Source organism: Nomascus leucogenys, chromosome 5 (genome assembly GCF_006542625.1).
Source record: "Nomascus leucogenys isolate Asia chromosome 5, Asia_NLE_v1, whole genome shotgun sequence".
Classification (NCBI taxonomy): Eukaryota; Metazoa; Chordata; class Mammalia; order Primates; family Hylobatidae; genus Nomascus; species Nomascus leucogenys.
Window position 1 is genome coordinate 77,576,299 of NC_044385.1, and position 21,911 is coordinate 77,598,209.

At 34.9% G+C, this 21,911-nt stretch overlaps 1 protein-coding gene across 6 annotated transcripts in view; it reads right to left on the bottom strand.

Moving 5' to 3' along the window:
- INTS6 (integrator complex subunit 6) overlaps nucleotides 1-21,911 on the bottom strand; it is a 108,650-nt gene that overhangs the window by 39,133 nt on the left and 47,606 nt on the right. For all 6 annotated transcript variants that reach the window (XR_004030181.1, XR_004030180.1, XM_030813429.1 and 3 more), the window contains 3 exons: nucleotides 11,369-11,552; nucleotides 5,532-5,657; nucleotides 3,633-3,787 (listed from right to left, as the gene is read on the bottom strand). Coding sequence is in view for 4 of the 6 variants with exons in the window: in XM_030813429.1 (XP_030669289.1) it covers nucleotides 3,633-3,787; nucleotides 5,532-5,657; nucleotides 11,369-11,552 (465 nt within the window). In the remaining 2 variants the exon portion in view is untranslated. The remainder of the gene's footprint in view (nucleotides 1-3,632; nucleotides 3,788-5,531; nucleotides 5,658-11,368; nucleotides 11,553-21,911) is intronic.

Below are 21,911 nucleotides of genomic sequence, written 5' to 3' on the forward strand. Positions count from 1 at the left end.
GGAAAGTCTTGTAATTACTACTTACATGAAATTCCAGAAACAAAACTAAGTATCCCTTATTATCAAAATTTACTCAGTTCCTCCGTCTTGCTAATAAGTTTGATTTACTGCTAAAAGCAACATTAAGCTGAAAGAAAACACTTGAAAATGTAATGCTAAAGTTATGTAATATTCACAAGAAAAAGATAAACACTTGAAAATCTATAGAAATGAAAATATTTTTAGGTCTTATGCAAAATTTAGTAATTGAGTATTCACTAATTTTTACATCCAAAAAATGAGAAATGTATACAGAAACTCTCACAAGTCTTCATTTGTAGCAATTACTTATAGTGACTTCCAAAGTAATCATAGATCTTGATCAGTTTTTGAATATACATTTCTAATTATATAAATTATAAATGTAGATGTGCATAACAAAATATATACCAAAATGGTATTAAAATAGGGGAAAAATAACCACAAATAGAACTTCTAATGCTTCCTTTCCTATTCCAGCAATCATTTTGGTAAACTCTACAGGATACACACCCTTATTTTAGAAACCCCTGTTCTAGAGGTATAAAAAAATAATACATTTTTTAAAAAGGCATGTTACCCCCCAATCTACCTCTTAATAGTCCTCTTCCTAAAAATCTCACAAATTGTGAACAAAATGAGCTATGAGGAAATAATTTTAAATTTCATAGCTATAAAGGACTCTATTTGCCTCAGTTACTGCTTATACCCTGGTGGTTCACAAATCTACTGTGATGGGGCCAGATGGCTCCTATTTCTCTGCTGTATCTAACTACCCACTGGACATAAGCTGAATCTTCCACAGGTCCCTCAGACACAATATGTACAATTTGTTAGTTCTCCCCCAAGCTACAAAACCTGTTCTAAAAACCTAGCCATTATTCTTGATATCTTCCCCTCATCCTCCATATTTAACTGTCACAAAGACCTGGATAAACTGGTAACACAAATTCTAAGGCACTTACCAGAACACATAAACATGGAAGGTAGTTAGTACTAGTTGCTGCCTTCTGTCAATACTAAACTCTCATCTCTCTAGAAATGTATCTTCTATTTCTTACCACTTTAATTTGGGCCTTCTTCATTTCTCAGATTAGACTAGTACAAATGCTTTTTGCTTTGTTTAGTTTCTAATCAGTCCCCCTCTGATCAATCCTATGGCAGTGAAATATAAATAGGATCATATAATTTCCCTATCTAAAACTGTTCAGTAAAAGTAACAGCCAATCACCTAAAAATAGGGTCTAGACACTTAACATCACATATAAAGATCTTCGATGATCTGGTCCCTATCTGCCTTCCCACCACACCATACGGACTCCATGCTTCGGTCATGCGAAGTACTTATTTTCTCCCTTGCATATTGCAAACAAAGTTTAGAAGAATGAGTTGGCATGTAACAACCTCTAAAAGACCTCTTCCCTCATACCCCTTCCCACTCTGTACTCCAAAAACACACCAGGCTGTCAGGCCCACCTCCTCTGGCTCTGCCCCACCCCTTCATTACAGTTGGCACACTGTACTCTATGATGTGTACATGTCTGACCTGCCCATAGATGGGTAATGTTCAAGAGGGGAAGCACTGTGTTTTACTCATCTTGTGCTCCTGTGCCTAGCATGCACCTGACACACAGTTTATTGAATCAGTCCATGAAACACACTTACTCTGTGAATAAAAATACTGAGATCCAAGAGGGAAAGTGGAGGGAAAGATCCTCTAGAACTTGGCCAAGAAAATTTTGCATATATGATTTTGTTTAATCCCCAAAACAACCCTATGAGATGGAGCTATAAGCCACTTAACAGATGGGAAATTGAAGCTTACAAAAGATAACCAAAGGCACTAATTAATAACTAATAGTGCCGTGATTCAAATTCACATCTTGTAAATTACACTTAACTTCAGTAGCAATATTTCTTCAATATTATAATTTAGAAAAATCTCACTTCCCCTAATATCCTTCAGTTACTAAAGTTTGCCAGTTCTTTCCAGTATTATTTCTTATTATTCTCTCTTCCATCATCATAATTCAACCACTTAAAATCTCTTACGTGAACCATATCAACAGCCCTCATAGGTAACCTACCTGCCTTTCAACTCATCTCCCCCTTCTAATTTTACTGCATATAACCACCACCAAATCAATTTTTCTAAAGATGTCTGTTAAAAACATCTTCAACTGCTCTTTGAACTCCACTGTTAAAAAGCTAATATTCCTTAACCCTGCATTTAAAGTCATAAGCAAATTGGTTACTTTAACAGTACTCTCAATGTCCTATATACATGTTATGATCCACCCATACTCAGCTACTTGTTAACTCCTCTAAACATAGCTTGTTCTTTTTCACTTCCATATTTTTTTCTCATACTATTTCCTTCTCCAATTGAAGTCCTACCCACCCTCTACGGCTTGTAAGAATTTGTGATAGACTGCTAGAGCAGCATTAATAGATAAGGGTTGTGATACTGGTTTTGGATTTCTTTCCATTACAACTCAGGTACTGTATGTTCTCCTGTACATGTTAAATAAACACAATAGAATAAATAACCAACATGACAATATTTCATACAAATACGGTATCTGTTCTGTAAGAGTTGAAAGAGCTCCAGAAGAGAAAGTAAAATGACCAAAGAAATTGGAAGTTTCTCCATAAAGCCAGACTAAAAACCTATGATGGTTCTATCAGAAAAAAAGAAAAGGTACATAGAAGATACTTCAATGAAATTTAGAAAACCTTAACTTCATGCACTACTTTATTAAATCCCTAATGAATAAAGGAAATATCACTTTATAAACTCAAAATAAAAATTATCCTGAAGAGCTGATACAGGTTTCAAGTACAAAAGGTTTCAAAAAGGTTTTGTTGTATGAAACATTATTAGACTGCTTAATGATCTGTGAAATACAATTCTTATTTTCTAAGGGTAAAATCAAGGAGAACCACTGCCATGCTCTCCCACAAAATATCCCTTAATGCCCTCAGATACTTGGAAAAAAATATGGAAAAAAAGAGTACACTAACACGACTAAATGGATATTAATTTGTATAAATGTACCCTATTATTTTAAGAATTACATAATGAATACTGATAATTCACCATAACCGCTCAGCAAACTTCATTGTTCCTAAAAATAATTCAGGTAAACAAAATCAGAAAATCTGTTCCAGCTTAAACCTCCAATCTGCAACACTATATATAACTAAAACCATACATATCAATATGCATTTAAGACTAAGTCCTAAAAAATTACATGCAAACTATCAAAATTATTTTCTAAGCCTTCGTTTAAATCCTAAATTGTGTCCCAGAGACAAATCCTCATTTAGAGTCTAAAGAGGAAATTCTGTACCCAGAAGCCAAGAATAAAAATCGTGAGCATAGCATTAGATTCTAAAGGAAGGAGATGCCTTTTTTCTATTACTTCATAATAAACAAAGTAACAGGGTATCATAGCAAAGCAACATAATAAAGCAAGTAACAGGGTATCATAGCACTTTGAACATCTGTCTAATCCCCATAAATTAATCACAGCTTTGACAACAGAATTTAAAACTAATAGGAAAGACAGCTGAATGGTTACTATTACATAGTTACAGTCTCTGGTACTTACTAGTGTTGGCGAATTTTGATCTGGCCAAAAAGACTCTGGAACAGGCCAATGACCTATAGGAACCCCAGTTTTAGGATTTGGTCTGACATATATGAGTTTGTGACAGCTATGCCAAGGCTGAGATCCAAAAGGCCTTGATATATCTGGCTGCCCATCTATATAGCAAAGAAATTAAGACAAAGAAAGCATATATCATAATGGGGGGATGAGCATAAAAAGTTAAATTATATCATTACTTAAAGTAATAAAAAATTCCTAATATTTGTTCTTTTCTAGGTTTTCCTATTTTTCTTAAATGGCAGAACACTATGTCTGCTTAATATTTAGACTAGATTGTAATTCATTAGACAATAAGTACAAATTCCAACTATGAGTTCGCCAGTTCAAAGGAGGTCCGCAGCATCCTTTGCCTTCCCAACTGGAACACATAAAACATACTTCATGGTGAATATCTCTTTGATGAATGACATGTTTTCTTCATCAGATGATAAGAGCAAGCACCCAATTTGCCACCTTTATCATCATATCCCAAATGTCAAAAACAGTGCCAGGCACACAATAAATACTAGAATAAATAAGTATTGCAAATTGAGTATTTCTTAGAAATCATTTTAACTGAAGCCTAAAAAAAAAAAACTTAATAAGCAAATCTAGACCAAAGCACCTACCTTTAATCTAAAATAACTTTAGCAAAACAGCAACTATCTTCAACAATTCAGTAAACATTTACTAGTACGAAACTCTAAACAAAGCATTAAAATAATTTAAAAATAAATACATTGTAACAATTAATTTTTTTTAAGTTTGGTTTCGTTAGAGCAGACATGACACAACTTATTGTTATCACCCATTCCTTCCCTATAGTACCCTCTCAGTACCCCCATTCTTTCATCTCTACGATCCTTCTCTTCTCCCAGGTACCTACTTTAGTGGACCACCTCTGCCAATTATCATTAAATGACTCTAAATCTTTGTGTGTCTGTGTTTTTTGTTGTTGTTTTTTTTCTTTTTCTTTTTCTTTTTTGAGACGGAGTTTCACTCTTGTTGCCCAGGCTGGAGTGCAATGGCGCGATCTCCACTCACCGCAACCTCCACCTCCCGAGTAGCTGGGAGCATAGGCATGCGCCACCATGCCTGGCTAATTTTGTATTTTAGTAGACACGGAGTTTCTCCATGTTGGTCAGGCTGGTCTCAAATTCCCAACCTCAGGTGATCCACCTGCCTCAGCCTCCCAAAGTGCTGGGATTAGAGGTGTGAGCCACTGTGCCCAGCAATGACTCTCTAAATCTTGAAATACGTAACATACAATGCAGACGGTCTCAACTATAAACCATCCATTGGTTCTATTATAACTCCTTATATCCACTGGCTATTGGAAATAGTTCATGATTACAGAAGCCAAGAAAAAGCCAGGTGGGACTCAGCTAGAGTTAGAAGAATCAAGCTTAATGGCAAAGCCTGGTTCCTCATTTTTGACCCACATAAACCATTTAGTTTCAATCAGTTTGATCCTTGGTACAAAAGTAGCTAAGGAGTTAAACATCTAGGATTAAACACTTTGGGAATTAAAGGGCATAGGAGAAGCATATATATGTTGAGAGGGAGTTGTATAATACTACAAAGAAATTATAAAGTTGCTTTTCTATAAATCCTTTAAAAGGCTTTTGACTCATCAAAATGTCAGGCAATAGACAATCATTAATACAAAAAGGTGATGCTACTAGACTACCATTAGTTTACCTTGACTTTCCTATTTAATCTTCCCTCTTTACCAACAGCCTTTCTGTCTTAATAATTTGGCCTTGCCTATCTTAAGGCCGAATCACAGTAAGTTTACAGTTCTAGTTGAATAAACAATAAAGAAAGTTTTCAATGTCTAAAAAAAAAGTGCAACAATACCTTCTACAGGGGAAGGATCTGGTCCTGCTTTTTCAAAGTTTATTACCACCCCACTTTGTACTTTCTGCACCAAGGACTCCAGACACTGATTAAGCATTCTTGGAGAACACACAGAATATGAACGGCCTGAGATTTAAAAAAAAAAAAAAAGGAAGAATATAGTAAACTAGTTAGTTGCAAGAATTCCTACCTTTAGCAAGAAAAAAACAACTGTGGGGTTTATGACAGTACTAATTAACAAAAGTTCAATGGTAAAAGTTGACTGATTTCATTATCTTATGAAAGAATGCACAAAAATAATTATTTCCAACCAACCAACAATCCCATTTTGTGAGAGTATGTAAATTTTTTCTTCTAATTATAGGTATTTGGAACATAGAATTCTTGGTCTGAACAAAACACAATGAAAACAAGTCACATATTTTATGTTTTTTTAAAACATATATATAAAAAACACTATCTCCAACTGTTATGCAATATAATTTATCTTTAACACATATACACACACACACATCTAGTAACTGTCTCCCCAAAATCTTATTCCTGCTTAACAAAAGTATTATCACTAAGATTTACTGTGCACACAGTAGACATGTAATAACTACTTAACTAGTTTACTGGCAGTTTTTAATCATTTTAAATATTTGCATTTTAATATACAGATGGCAGCATGTGCTTTTCTGAATTTCACTTAGCTTACGTAAATACTTGGGAATTACCTGTGTTACGTGAATTCCCCTTTTGTACGTTTTAACCTATACTACTTTTGGTTCGGAAACATTAAATATTAGTGATTTTTTTAAAAAGATACCAGTGAAAAGATCTTTTAAAGAGGAATTTTCAACAAAAATATCTAGACCTTTGCTATACAATACTTTATATACTAGACACATGTAGCTATTGAGAACTTGAAATATAGCTAGTCTGAATTGAAATGTATAGTAAGTGCAAAATATACACCTGATTTTGTTGACTTAGTATGAAAAAATATAAAACATCTCATTAGTAATTTTCAAATATCAATCTCATACTGAAGTAATATTATGGATATACTGATTTAAATAAAATATATTATTAGAATTTCATCTATTTTTAATTTTTAAAGTGGCTACTATGAAATTTTTAATTACATATGAAATTTGAATCAGATTTCTATTATACAGTTCTGATCCAGACCAACACTAAAAACCTTGACAGCTAAAACTCAATCTTTGGCCAAATATTTTGCAATATTATTTGTAATAAGCTCAATATGAAGCCCTACTCTTTTACACATTCAACCAATTATTTCACAACACAAGCTACATCCTTACATTTGACACATCAAATTACTCATATCAACTTACACTTAATGTGGTTTGTTAAAGGCTACTCAGAAAAGAGAACATTATAGACAATGGTGACTCAAATCCTCAAAGTCAGCTTCACTTAGAAAAAATAAATATAACAACTTAACTGTATAAAATAATGACGATTATAACCTTAACAAATATCTACCAATTACTGAGTATCTACGTGCCTGGCAGTGTTCCAATCATTTTATGATATTAATTTCTTTAATCTCAGCAACAATTGTATGGGTTATTTTCTCCATTTTACAAATGAGAACACTAAGGCACAGAGAGGCTAACTAACTTTTCCAAGTTAGTATAGTGATAGAGTTACAGTTCAAACCCTTACAGTGTATCAGAAACTATTCTGGATATCCTTTGTCTCTTGGAAATCCTGTTAATTTGAAATCAGTACTTAAAATAGAGCATCTATATGAAGTCATGCTTATTTGAAAGAACTGGTAAATTTAAATTTTCTTCTAAGTCAATTTAAGTATATACAAAAAGCAATCCATAAAAAGGCTAACCATCTTTACATGCAAAAATATTAGAATTTTACATAAAGGCTGAGTATCTTATTTCATGAAATTTAAGCATATTCCTAAGATGTCATTAAAAAGCAAAAATTTTAAAGTATATAAACTACGACAATTATCTCTGCTCTCCTAAGTTGTGTCATCAATTAAGAAAACATAAGCAAATCAATCTTAATACGAAATAAAATTACTAATCAGTATATTTTACAAAAGTTAGAAAAAAGAATAAATGAGTCATCTGGCAAATAAAAATCTATTAATTATTTTAAAAGTTAGACAGAAATAGCAAATTTTGCTTTCTTTACAAAGTGAGCCTATATCCTAATAATGTTCCTCATGCGTACTTACTGTCTATGTCAAAACTTACTCCTTGGGATATACAACACTTTGTGCTAATGCATAAAGTTTCTAGGATCACTACCTGTATTTGTGAAAAAAGTTTTATTAGCACACACCTTCAAGTCAAGAAGCTGTCTCACTTTGGGTTATTTTGAGTCCACAAAAAAGTCAAACTAAATATAGTGAATCTAAAGGCAGTATTAGCATCTTTGTCAAATAGAGAAGCAAATCAACATTTCTAAGTTGGTCAATAGTCCTTACAGAAGCTAAGAAAGTTAAATGTATTTAATCTAGAAATATCTATAATTTTTATAAAATACTTTAAAAATTCTTGATATATTCAACAACATGTCTATTACACATTTTAAAATCTGCTATCATCCTTGCACCTCCCCTAAATCTGCTTCTCCCCAGTGTACCATCTCAGTCCTTGGCACAGCCATCCATCTCTAGTGGTTCAGATCAACTGAATCATCTGGGAACCATCCTGGATTGCTTCTTCCCTTATTGTCCTCATCCTTGGTTCTCTTTTGCATTAAGCCACCTCTCACGACCTCCAAAGCTAGCATTCTAGAACAAAGTACTACTACTAGTCTTCCTGCTTTCATTCTTGCCACTCTGTATTCTCATCTAACAGGTGAAGTGATACTTCAGAAATAGAAATCAGATGTCACCTCCTATAAAAAGCCTTCAAAAGGCTTCCCATCATACTTGGAAAATAAAAAAATATTTATTGTAGCCTAAAGAGCCATTTGATATTTGGCCCCTGCCTACCTCTCTAAACCTAGCTATTACTCTATTCCTCCCGATGTAAGCTCCAGCCATGCCAGCCTTCCTGTTGCTCCCAAATATATAGAGAGCATGTCCCTTTCCTTGCCATTTCCTCTGCCTAGATATTTGTGTAATTAACTCCATTATTCAGGTCTCTGCTCAAATGTTACCTCCTCAGATGAAAACTTAGGTAGAATATTCTTTCTCTGCCTCAAGTTAGTCTCTATTCCCTTACTGTTTTGTCTTCATAGTAGGTAGCACCCTACTATCTACTACAATAGTAGTAGGCAGTACTACTATAAAATATCATTTATTTATTTTACATGATTATTATCTGTCACTCAGTACAAAGATGTAAGCTTTCTATTGTTCCTGCTGTACTCCCAACACCCAGTAACAGTTATTTGGCATACAGTGGACACTCATTAATTACCTGGTATCAAAAGGAAAATGCTTACAATGACTACAATTATGCAATTACAAAAATACATTGAAAGAAATATATTATTATTTTGGCAATACAGATGAATTTTTTCCAACATTTCCTTAGTGAACATGAATTACTCCATAATGGGAAAAATAAATGTACACAAATACACACATAAACAACTACTTTAAATTTTTTTTTTTTTTTTTTTTTTTTTGTGAGACAGAGTCTCTCTCTGTCAGCCAGGTTGGAGTGCAGTGGTACGATCTCAGCTCACTGCAACTTCCACCTCCTGGGCTCAAGCAATTCTCCTGCCTCAGCCTCCCAAACAGCTGGGATTACAGGCGTGTGCCACCATGCCCAGCTAATTTTTGTATTTTTAGTAGAGATGGGGTTTCACCATGTTGGCCAGGCTGGTCTCAAACTCCTGACCTCAGGTAATCCACCTGCCTTGGCCTTCGAAAGTGCTAGGATTACAGGCGTGAGCCACCGCACCCGGCCAACCTTAGGTTTTAAAAATGCACAGGAATTGTTAGCAGTGATTACATATTCGGATAGTGCAATACCAGTGGGTATTATCTTTTTTGTTCTTTCTACCTTTCTGGTGTTCCCCAAAACTTTCTTTAGTGAACATCCTTTAAATTAAAAAAGAAAGAAGACACATTATTCAGAGATATGAAAAGGTGAGTGACATTTGAGCGGCTTACCCTTATTGCTAGTAAGAGCATGAAAAGGAGCAAACAAACTACTACACCAGGAAGGATTTAGAATGTATATTTAGGGAAGACTTCCTAATTTCTTGACTAAGATTTCTGCATCATTGAAAGATATCACCAAGGATGACTTGGGAACTTTTCCTCTAGAGATGTTCCTTTCAAAGAATAAGCAAAGTAGCTTCAATATATTACTGCCTAAAGGCAAGACTGCTACATGATGTCTCATGGTTCTTTTCAGACTCTGATTATACCACTCACTTGACTTCACACTCTGAATATTCCTGATCCTAGTGACAAAAGTTATAGTATATTTAAGTCCCAAAAGTTCATCATAATTCTAAGTTCAAACTAAGTAATTCCTAGTAAGGAATTTCCAGTGTGAGAATGTTATAGCCTCCAAACCTTTCAGAACCTGTTAAGTAAAATCCCCAGAGTTAAAAAAAAAAAAAAAAAAAAAAAAAAAAAATCAGAATTTTTAACAAGGGTGCCAGTTCAAAGCTGGAAACTAAAATTTCATGAATATAAATGTGCACCCTCCCACAGAAAAAAATACGACTGTCACCGAAAAATATTATCTATGTAAAGAGAATTGTTAGTTAATTTTCAAATTTAGATGACAGGTCGTCCCTAAAAAAAATTACATATATGCCTTTTTTACCCTTTGTTAATTAAATTGTGAAGACATTACAAAAGTTCACAAAAAGCATTTCTATAAAATGAAAGCATTTAATGACATGAATAACAGTTTTCTATCTATTTCACACAATTGTGTAAGGTTAATCCCTTTTTGTCTGTGAATTTTGCAGATTTCCAAAATCCATAGAATTTCAGAAAAAATGTACCTAAAATGTTAATTAGAACTTACATTTTCTCTTATGTAGCTGGCTATGACGAATTTAATTAGAGCACCAACTGTGTCTGCAGATTATGTCACAGGCCCTTATCTTAAGTAAAATAGTGGAATGCTAGACTTGCACATTTTAATATCAAATACAGAATTTGATATTAAAATTATTTTAATAAAATTCTCAGGTGAGAACTGAAATGCTCCATGAAAGCAAAAACGCCGTGTCTGTCTTACTGACTACTGAAAGCCAAAAGCATGGAACAATACTTGGTACACAGTAGGCACACAATACATACCTATATGAAATTAATCCACCTGTTAGACAATTCTATATTAAATGAGTTCTGAGTTGATTACATATTGTATTTCAAGATTTCCCTAAGCATAGTACCTATCTAATCTGATGTATAAGTGAAACAGAAGCTGGATAAGACCTCACTACCTGTTTCCTTTAATCTATCAATCTCTTTGCCTCTGGGAAAAATTGCACTTAACCAAGCATATCTCATCCAATATACAGAGATGATTCTCAAAACATTTTTTGCAAAAAATAATGCTATGGTACTTCTAAATCATTGGCAATCTTTGTAGATAAGAATATTAGTTTAACAACTTCAAATACTAGCATTTTCTATACAAGTAGAAAAAATATTACCGTTCCTTGTTATGTCCAGGAGTAACCCACATTCTATTCAAATGAAGATCATAGACCATTATCAATAAATGTACTGTTAAAAGCATATATGCCTATTAATTCCTAATACTAACTTGTTAAATAAAAACAAACATGGAGTTTTTGAATGTACACTTTTAAAACATTCAGATAAAATCTGCTTTAAGTTACCGAATTACTGCCAGCAAAAAACTTACCGCCTGTCACTTCACACATTGGTGTGATTGCAGAGTCATCTAAAGGCACACCTGTCAACTGTTCTGATTCTACTGACATGGTGCCAGGCAACCGCAACACTAATGCAAAGAGTCTCTGATCCCAACGAAAAGGTTCCTTGGTCAATTCACTTCCAGGCAAAGGAGAATTAAGAGGTAAATGAAGCTGAAAGTAGGGGGGAAAAACAGTAATAAGAATTCCACAGGCTATTTTTCCAAAAAGCCTACTTTAATTACACTTATGTTAGAACTGCATCAACTCTCCTATCACTTGAAAAACAAGCTCAAATATAAAAGCTTACTTGTTCAAACATAGCTAAAACAGCATATGATACTGTTAGTTTAATTTTCTTAAACTTACTTTGAAGATACAGACTGAAAAAAATCTGTATTGTTGGAATGAATTTCAGATTTAGACTCAATTAATTACTGGGTGCTGAATTGCTTCCAAATAAATCATTTCATTTAATCATTAAAATAACCCTGTGATAGATACGTTATTCTTTTCTTTTCTTTTTGAGGTTGGAATGCAGAGGCACGATCTTGGCTCATTGCAACCTCTGCCTCCCAGGTTCAAGCGATTCTCCTGCCTCAGCCTCCTGAGTAGCTGAGATTACAGGTACGTAACACCACGGCCAGCTAATTTTTGTATTTTTAGTAGAGACAGAGTTTTGCCATGTTGGCCAGGCTGGTCTCAAACTCCTGATCTCAGGTGACCCACACGCCTCGGCCTCTCAAAGTGCTGGATTACAGGTGTGAGCCACCGTGCCCGGTCTTATTATTTTCTAAATGTAAAAAAAATAGACCTCATAAAAATGATTTGGCCTCCTGTGTCCAGAGTCAGTACTTTTTTATTACACCACAGCAATCTCAAACATCTTCACAGCTCTTAACATTTTAAAATATGCTTGATTTTATACAAGATAAACAATCTCAAAGCATTTGTAGAAGAGTACATTTTTGTCACTCTAATTACATTTTAAATGTAGTGATTCTTACCACATCTGAGTAAATGTAGAGAGGTTTGGGGGGTTTTGTATGTGTTGCATGTTTTATTAATAATAGATGTTTCTTCCCTTAGACCTGCTAAGTTAGAATCTTTTCTGAGATTCTTAAGCATCTTAAAAAGTTTTAAATGACTATAATGGGCCCTTCTATACCAACAGAGTAACAGTGTACAAACAGAATCCACATATTCATCTCAGTGTCACTCAATGAGGATGACCAGACACTATGTTTCTCATGATATGATGCAATAACACAACATCAACTATAAAGGATTCTTACCAAAAAAAAAAAAAAAAAAGAGGAAGAAAGAAAAGATTCGACCTGAATTGAATCAAGCCTTCAGTTCTAACTACCAGTTTGCAGGGAATAGTGGGGATATAGGATCAAGTTAAACACCAGCACAAGCAAGCAATCAGTCAAATCCAGAATGTGGAACATTATACAGGATAAATGACCTGGTTTCTCCAATAAATCAGTGGCATAAAAAAGCAAAGGGAAGGGAATCCGAGGAGTTAAAACTGTTATACAAGAGGCAAAACCAAAGATTTTTGAGACAATCAGGAAATTTCGAGATTATATTACTGGAATTGTTAATAATCTTTTAAGTGTGATAATGGTATTTAAGTATATGGTGCTTAGGAAAACAAAAATCCTTACCATTTACAAATTTTTAAAAAATAAAGTCAAGACTCAGTTTAGGGCTTTTTTCTACAAATACTGGAGTATATTTTTATACAGAACATGCTTTTAAATGATCATTTCTAAATTGTCATTTTTTTATACTAATTTCTTCACAAAGCAAGACCTAATTGTATTGTGTACAGCCTTTCTAAATCTCACACATAGAAGACTTCCAAACTTGATGGGAGTTGAAGTCATTCCACACTAAAATAGACTCAAGTTTCTTCATTGACTTACATCAAACCATTAAAAAAAGAAATCCAATTCTATTCTAGGAAGAGTTTTCCTAGTGAAGCTATGTTATACTGGCACCTCTCTTCAAAACATTCATGCCATGAGAATATGCTGCAAGACTCCTTCATCAAGATCAGCCAAGATTTTGTGACTCTGGACAGAAGTCATGAGTTCTTTCTCTGGCACGTAAGGCAGAAGGCAGAAGCAACAGAGAAGGAATGCTGAAGAAATCTGGGCCAGGATATTCTCGAGGAAGGTTTTCCAGCCTCACAGGCTCTGTGACATTGTAAACAGCTCAGGAACTCCAGGCCCTTACTGCTATTACCACACCCTGACAGAAGATAAATAAGCAAGCACTATTTACATCATCTCCTTTTACCCCAGACCAACCAACCACCTTTAAAGTATTTGGGAAACACAGCTACCAAGTGCTTGGTCATTTTCTCTCTAATATCACAGAAATGTCAAAGCACCAGTGGTGCTGGGTGAAGTTTCAACTGTTAATGCAGTTGCTTTGCAGAATAATGGATACATGGAATTGTCTTGAGAATGTGGGGGGAAACAGCCACTGCGTGGAACACACGCACAGACACACACACACACACACACACACACACACCCACACACACAAACTAATCATGTAATGACGAGCATCTGCAACGCAGACAATGTAAAATGAAATAAATGGCCTTTGGCTGTACAAGGCTGAATCTAGAATGAATTTCAAATATATATTAAAAAAAAAACCAGCAAGGTTCACAAGCATATTCTAAGCATTTTACACATAGCTATATCAATTTTATAAACTTCAGGCAAATTTTTATTTATTTTTCTATTGCTTCTCATTTCTCCCTCCCCAAATCACCACCAACCGCTCAAAACCAAAAAAGGGGAAAATCCGCTACAGTTTAAATTAGTAAAATAAGGAGTAATGGCAGGCAAACAGAAACAGGAAAAAGATTAAAATCTGAAGGAAAAATCTCAGGAGGACTGACTTACTCCAGGTTTAAAGTTTACAGGTGAAATTCCAGTAATGTCTTAAAAATCAAAGGGGGTGGGGAGGTCTTCCTGAATATATGGACTTTGAGAATCAAGGAAAATTGCACATAAATGAAGAAAAATATAAAGTTAGTCACTAGAAAAATATGCAATAAAAATAGACAATTCCCAAAAGCAAAAAATGGGCAATAGATAAGGATACCTAAAAGGAAATTCATATGACCTATAAACATGTAGAAAGATGATCAAATACACTAGTTAACAGATAACACAAATTAAAATATTGATGAGATATCATTTCACAATAAGATTAGCAAAAATTTTTTAAATTTGACAATACCAAGTGATGACAAGAATATAAAGCAATAGGAACTCTCCAACACTTCTGGTGAGCCTATAATTATACTACCGTTTGGAGAACAATTTGATAGTATCTGATAAAGCTAAACATGAGCATATCCTAAAACTCAACAATGCCAACTCCTAGAAGAACTCTCATATTATTTGTATAAGATGTTAAAAAAAAAAAAAAAAAGCAATTGACTACAGCATTATTTGAAACAGAGGAAAACTAGAAACAATTTAGAAGTCCAATAAGGGAATCAATAAATAAGCTGCAGTCTGTTCACACACCACATCTGAAATGAATAAACTAGAACTCTTAACATCCAACATGGATAGATCTCAAAACAATGTTTTTTGGATAATATAACATACATACATACAAGAACATATATCCAGAAAGCACAGCTTAACAAATTTTCACAAGTTGAATGCCTTTGTGTAACTAAAGTTTGTATCAAGAAAGATAACTTTACTAACTTATGCCCCTCCCCAACTGACTAGTTTTGCCTGATTTTGAACTTCATAAAAATGGAGTATTGTCTCTTTGGTTTATGGCTTCTTTCATCATTGTAAAGGTGAGAATCACCTATACTGCTACATAGAATGGTAGATCGTTCATTCCTATTGCCAAATTGTTTATCTGTATACCATAATTAATTTATTTTTATTTTTTAGAGACAAGCTCTTGTTCTGTCACCCAGGCTGGAATGCAGTCACATGGTCATAGTTCACTGCACCCTCGAACTCCTAGACTCAAGAGATCTTCCTGCCTCAGCCTCCCAAGTAGGTAGGACTACAGGCACGTGCCACCACACTCAACTCACTTTTTAATATTTTGTAGAGAAGGGATCTTCACCAGGCTGGTCTCAAACTCCATAATTATCCTTTTGAATTGTTTGGGTATATTATGAATAGTGTAAGTAGGAAATTACAGTACATGTCTTTGCGGAAAATATATGTATGCATTTCTGTTGAGTATATACCTAGTTGTGGAACTGCTGGATATGAATATGTTTACTTTCATCACATACTGCCAGTTTTCCAAAGTGGTTATACCAATTTATACTCCTACTAGCAGTGTATAACAGAACCAGTTGCTCTATATCTCCTTCATCAACACTTAGTTTTGGCTGTCTTTTTCATGTTAGCCATTTTGGGGGTGTGTGTGTGTGGGTGTGTGTGTGTGTGTGTGTGTATGTGTGTAGTGGGGTTTTAATTTCCCTAATGTTTATGGAAGTGGAATACCTTTTCATATGCTTATTGGCCATTTCAATGTGCTCTTTTGTGAAGTAACTATTAAAGTCTTCTGCTTATTATTTTTAATTGGGTTGTCTAGCTTTCTCTTATTGATTTGGAGGATTGTTAATCTATTCCAGATGTCTTTTATTGCAGGGATCCCCAAGTCTCTGGCCTGTTAGGAATGGGGCTGCACAGCAGGAAGTGACCAGTGGGCAAGCAAGCATTACTGCCTGAGCTCCACCTCCTGTCAGATCAGCAGTGGCATTAGATTCTCATAGGAGCATGAACCCTATTGTGAACCGCACATGCAAGGAATCTAGGTTGTGCGCTCCTTATTTGAGAATCTAACTAATGCCTGATAATCTGAGGTGGAACAGTTTCATTCCAAAACCATACCCACCCATGTCCACAGAAGAACTGTCTTTCTTCCAGGAAACCAGTCCCTGGTGCCAAAAAGGTTGGGGACCGCTGCTTTATTGGATACATTATAGTATTGCAAATATCTTCTACTCTGTTACCTCTTGCATTATTTTAGTGGTATCTTTTGATAAACAGAATTTATCTTAATAGATTTTTCCTTTCACAGTTAGTGCTTTTTGTTTCCTCATAGATAATGAAGATGCTCTCCCATGTTTTCTTCTAAAAGCTTATTATTTTCCCACTTAAAATCAAACCTGAAATACATCTGAAATTGAGTTTGGAGTATGGTCCAAAATAGGGGCAAAGATACATTTTTTTTCCCAAATGGATATCCAATTGATACAGGCCATCCTTTCTATGCTGCACTAGAATGTCACCTCTTTCTTATATCGGGTGACTGTACACGTGGTAGTCTATTCCTGTGCCAAAAACAATATTACGTGGAAGGAAAAAAGGCAAGATGCAAAATGATGCACAGAATAGCATCCCTACACATTGTTAAAAGTAAACAATGTTTAGAATAGTTTTAGATATGTGTAGTAAAAATAAGAAAATGTGGACTAAATGACTATAAATCAAATTTGCAATTGTTGATTACGGGAAGGGAAAGAGGGAGGAAAGAGGGGAACAAGGGAGACTACACACTATCAATCTGCAATGTTCTGTTTCATTTATTAAATTTTTTAAAATCCAAAACAAAAAGAACAAGTCAAATATGGCAGAAACTTTTATATTCCTTATTCTTATCCAAAGTACCGAAACATATTAATATGAAGATAATTGTCAAAAACCAGTAAATTATTCAAGTAGTTATCCATACCTCTTTTACAATAATATCATTATTTTATACAAAACCAAAGACAAGAAAACTTCCTATATGCCTCAATTCAACAAGAGAAAGATTAAGTACAGTAATTACTAACTCCAAAGCTCAGACATTTGTAAGGACCCCTAACAAAGAGTTATTCTTGAACAGCCATTAAAATACACTGCAAGAAGGTAGACTACTTCCTGAAAACTATACATGCATTCACTCATCATTTTTAATGTACCTACCAAATACTAGGTATGTTTAGGCTCTGAGGATTTAAAGATAAATAATAAAATACACCCAGTACTTTAAGAGTTCTAAACAGAAGGATCACGTTCCTGAAGGAATCTGTTTCAGAGCTGTATTTAATGGAAAGAAGAAAACTGAGAATCACAGTACTAGCTAACAAGATATTTAATAGGATTTTTATTTCTGAACACTGGATGGGATAAGAGTTTCATAAGAGCTGTTTTCTGAGACTTAATCCCAAGAAACTCTAGTATGAGTATTCAAATGGAAGTGTCTGAACTAATGATGCTTTAAAAAAACTAGCCATTAATAACAATAATACTTTTATAGTGGTTACTATTAGATGCCACAAGTTATGCTAAATCCTTTATATATATTAATTCATTTAACCCACAAAATAAATGCGTGAGATAGGCACTATTATAATCCTCACTTACAAACGACAAACAGAGAGCTTCAGGACTTGTCAGAAGGTACACAGTAAGTGGTGAGGAGACAGAATTCAAACCCAGCTAAGGCTGGCTCTTAAACACTGTGCTCTTAAACACTGTATTATACTGCCTAACCAGGAGTGGAAATATAATTTGCATTTTTAAAAAATCAAATGTTGAATTACTAATATTAAAAAACTAATTGTATTCAATGAAAAAAGAAAACCTTAATTATAAAAATAACTACTTTTAGAAAAAAATTTTAAATTAATTTCTGTATCAATCTAGTGATTTTAAGTCCTTAATTAATACATCTTATAAACACTGTAGGTTATTTTTATAATGCACAGTCCTATGCTTTTCCCCTAGTTACTTGTCATACAGAAGAGTGGCAATATATTTTTCTCCCTCTTGCTTTTCCCTTCCATTTCTTAAAACATGGGCAATAACAATAAACAACAATAGCTAGCATATTCTGAACACTTACTATGTGCCAAGCACCATTCCATGAGCTTTACATACAATATTTACAACAAGCAAATGGGATAGATACTATTATTATCCCCTTTTCAGAGGTGAACTGTAATATAAGATTGTATGTTAGGAGACATCTGTTTGGAGAACACACTTAAGTAACCCATGCTATATCATCAAGTCTGGAACATCTAGGGAGGGAGGACTGCAATTTTAAGAACTGAATAAACCATGTGTGATTCAATAATATAGTAATTTTCCCATAACCATGATATTGTGGGCCTTTATTGGAATCTTATAAAATTATACTAGGCAAAGTTTCAGTCTAATGGACTAATAAGCAGAGAAAATTATTGTTTACATTCAGTTTATTTTTTGCTTGAATACAAGTGAGGTTTTCCATATTGTTATTTTAAATGATTAATTTTAGTAGTATCGCCAACCCAAATATCTTATGTCATCATCTTCATAGCCAACAGAAAAAGAAATGCAACTTCAATTTAAATTTGGGAAGACGGTCCTATTTTTCCTAGTTTCCCTTGGAGACCTTACTGCCCCTTCACCTTTGAGTCCGTCTTCAACTTCTTACCAAAAAAAAAAGGAATAAAACCTACTTCTCCATTGGTCTGAAAAACAAATGGCAGATTAGGCAGGTGACAGTTATCACCAAGTATGCTCAAATTTTATGTACTTATAAAAGTGCAATTTCCTCTTTATTTGTGACTTTGCTAAAATTAGACTAAAGCTCAACTTAAATCTTAATTATTTAGTTATTCATGGAGCACCTACCATAAACATAGCACAATTTCAGGATTTAATGTAGATAAATTATGCTGAATAAACAAGATTTGAGATTACATTTTAGTTAGCTCACTGTAAGAAAAGCTATTATAAAACCTCAGATAACCAAAATTCTCATACATTATTACTTATTTTTTAAACTGTAGAATGTAAAAAATTGAAACCAACAAACAGTAAAAAAAGATAAAAGAAGTTTATTTTTAAAACATCTTCAACTCAGGAATCTAAACAGATGTCTCCTAGCATACAACCTAATTGGCTGGATGAGGATCAAACCTGAGCCCACCATGAGTCAGGACTGATCTGTACCAACACAAGATTTCCCCTTAGCTGGGCATGGTGGCTCGCACCTGCAATCCCAGCACTTTGGGAGCCCAAGGTCACGGATCACGAGGTCAGCAGATCGAGACCATGCTGGCTAACACAATGAAACTCCGTCTCTACTAAAAATACAAAAAATTATCCAGGCGTGGTGGCATGTGCCTGTAGTCCCAGCTGCTCAGAAGGCTCAGGCAGGAGAATCGCTTGAACCCAGGAGGCGGAGGTTGCAGTGAGCCCAGATCGCACCACTGCACTCCAGCCTGGGGGACAGAATGAGACTCCATCTCAAAAAAAAGAAAAGAAAAGAAAAGAAAAAGATAACCCCTTTCTTGAACTTGGAAGTTCTGCCAACTGGTTCTATTACCAAAGTAATTCAAATTATATGTACTCTCATAACCATGCTTCCCACTTAAGTTTTAATGACCTATTTACTTCACAGCCTATCCCACCAGTTTGGAAAAGGGAAAGGAAAAGGATCTGATTCTTTTGTTTCCCCCACAGTATTTGTCATACGAAATAATAAATGAAGATTCCACTCATGCGGTCTAAGCAAAGTAAAAGACATGCAAAGCTAGAGTTATAATCAGATCACAAGCACCTCTCAGTGTCCTGCCAATAAAAATTGTGCTCCTAGCCAAATGTGGTGGTTCACACCTGTCATCCTAGCACTTTGGGAGGCTGAGGCAGGGAGGACTGCATGAGGCCGGGAGTTCGAGACCAGCCTGGGCAACACAGTGAGATCCTATCTCTACAAATACACACACGCGCACGCGCGCGCACACACACACACACACACACAGACAACCCAGGCGTGGTGATGCACACCTGCAGTCCCAGCTACTTGGGAGGCTGCAGCAGGGGGATAGCTTGAGCCCAGGAGGTTGAGGTTGCAGTGAGTCATGATAGTACCACTGCACTCCTGTCGACTGAGTGACAGAGGGAGACTCCATCACAAAACAAACAAGCAAAAACTAAAAAAAAAAAAAAAAAAACTGTGCTCCCTCCACCCCAACACACATACACACATAGATACAAAGTTTCCATGCTAATGTAAGTCACGAGTTACAGAACCAGTCTTATCTCAAAGAGCTGGAAGTCTTATTCTTTCCCTGTGTGTGTAACCAGTTCATCTCTATGGCCCTTGTATGTGCCCATACATAGAGAATATAAACACATGAGCTGCAAAGCCTACCTGACACCTTGAGCAAGGGGTGGAAAAACACATATTCCATAAGCTGGCACCATAACAAACACTCCATCCAGCTCAATATATAAGATGCATACTGAGAATTTACATATGTACATACTTCCACTGAAGCCCACATGAAACATAACCTCATATATTCATTCTTGCTTTATTAAGAGATATAAAAAACTTGACCATATATTATTTCTTGTAATTTTTAACTTCATATACCAAATCATAACTTTTTTTTATAGTTTACTGCAGTGGCCTAGTACCAATGAACTCAGCACAGTATCAAAGAAATAATTAGGTCATGATAAATATACACATTTTATTGTTAACATGTGGGGCCTTTTAAAAAAATTAGAAGAGGGATCAGAAATCAAGCTGTAACTCAGGAGTTATTTAATGAAAGGCAACACATTAGACATTGTAATCTTCTACTTTCAAGAACATGTAAGTAAACAATTATGTGTTATGATATGTACAACAATAAAAATATGCATAAAGTACAAAAGAATAAATGATTAGGGGATAAACCAGGGAAGACTTCTCAGAGGAAGTAGCATCTGAGCAAGTGTGAAGAATAATAAGTTTACTGAGAATCCAGAACCTCATGCAAGTTAGGGAGTAATGAAGAGTTACTTCATGATCATGATCAAACACATAGGAGACAAGAAATCATAATAATAAATACTGGGATGAAAACTAAATTAAACTTCAGAACTGGTGGAGAATACGGTGCAGAGGAGAGAATGATTTTTAAGAAAGCCTTTAATCCTTTAAGGATGGGTTGGATTTTAATATAGGGAGATAGAGAAATAACATCCAGGGAAAAGGAGTACATGAGGAAAGAAAGAGGAAGTGTTGAGGAAATTAGCAGCCCAGTTGAGGGCAAGCTTAAAGAAAATGCAGAGGAATAATTAGGAAATTTTCTTCATTCCCCAGTCCTCTCACTCAATATATCTGTCTTTTGGAGTTATACTTAGCCTATCAATTCTTGGATTTCCCTACTGTTACTTTTTTTTTCCACAAACAACTCTCATACTAAGTCATCAATGGGTTTTTGTTTTGTTTTGGCTTGGTTACTCTGGTAGATGGCACAGTACTCTGAAGTACTCAGAGGTATTCAGAGTCTAAGTCTTACTAGGCCTAGCAGCTTTATTTCCACTTCCATGGAAGCTGGCTACCATGTAAAAAAGCTTGAATTATGCTACTAAATGATGGAGACAGAAGCCACAGGGATGAGAAGCAAGGTCCCCCAGAAAACTGGCAGCACCAAAGCCCCAGACATATTTAAATAAGACCATCTTGTACGTTCCAGTC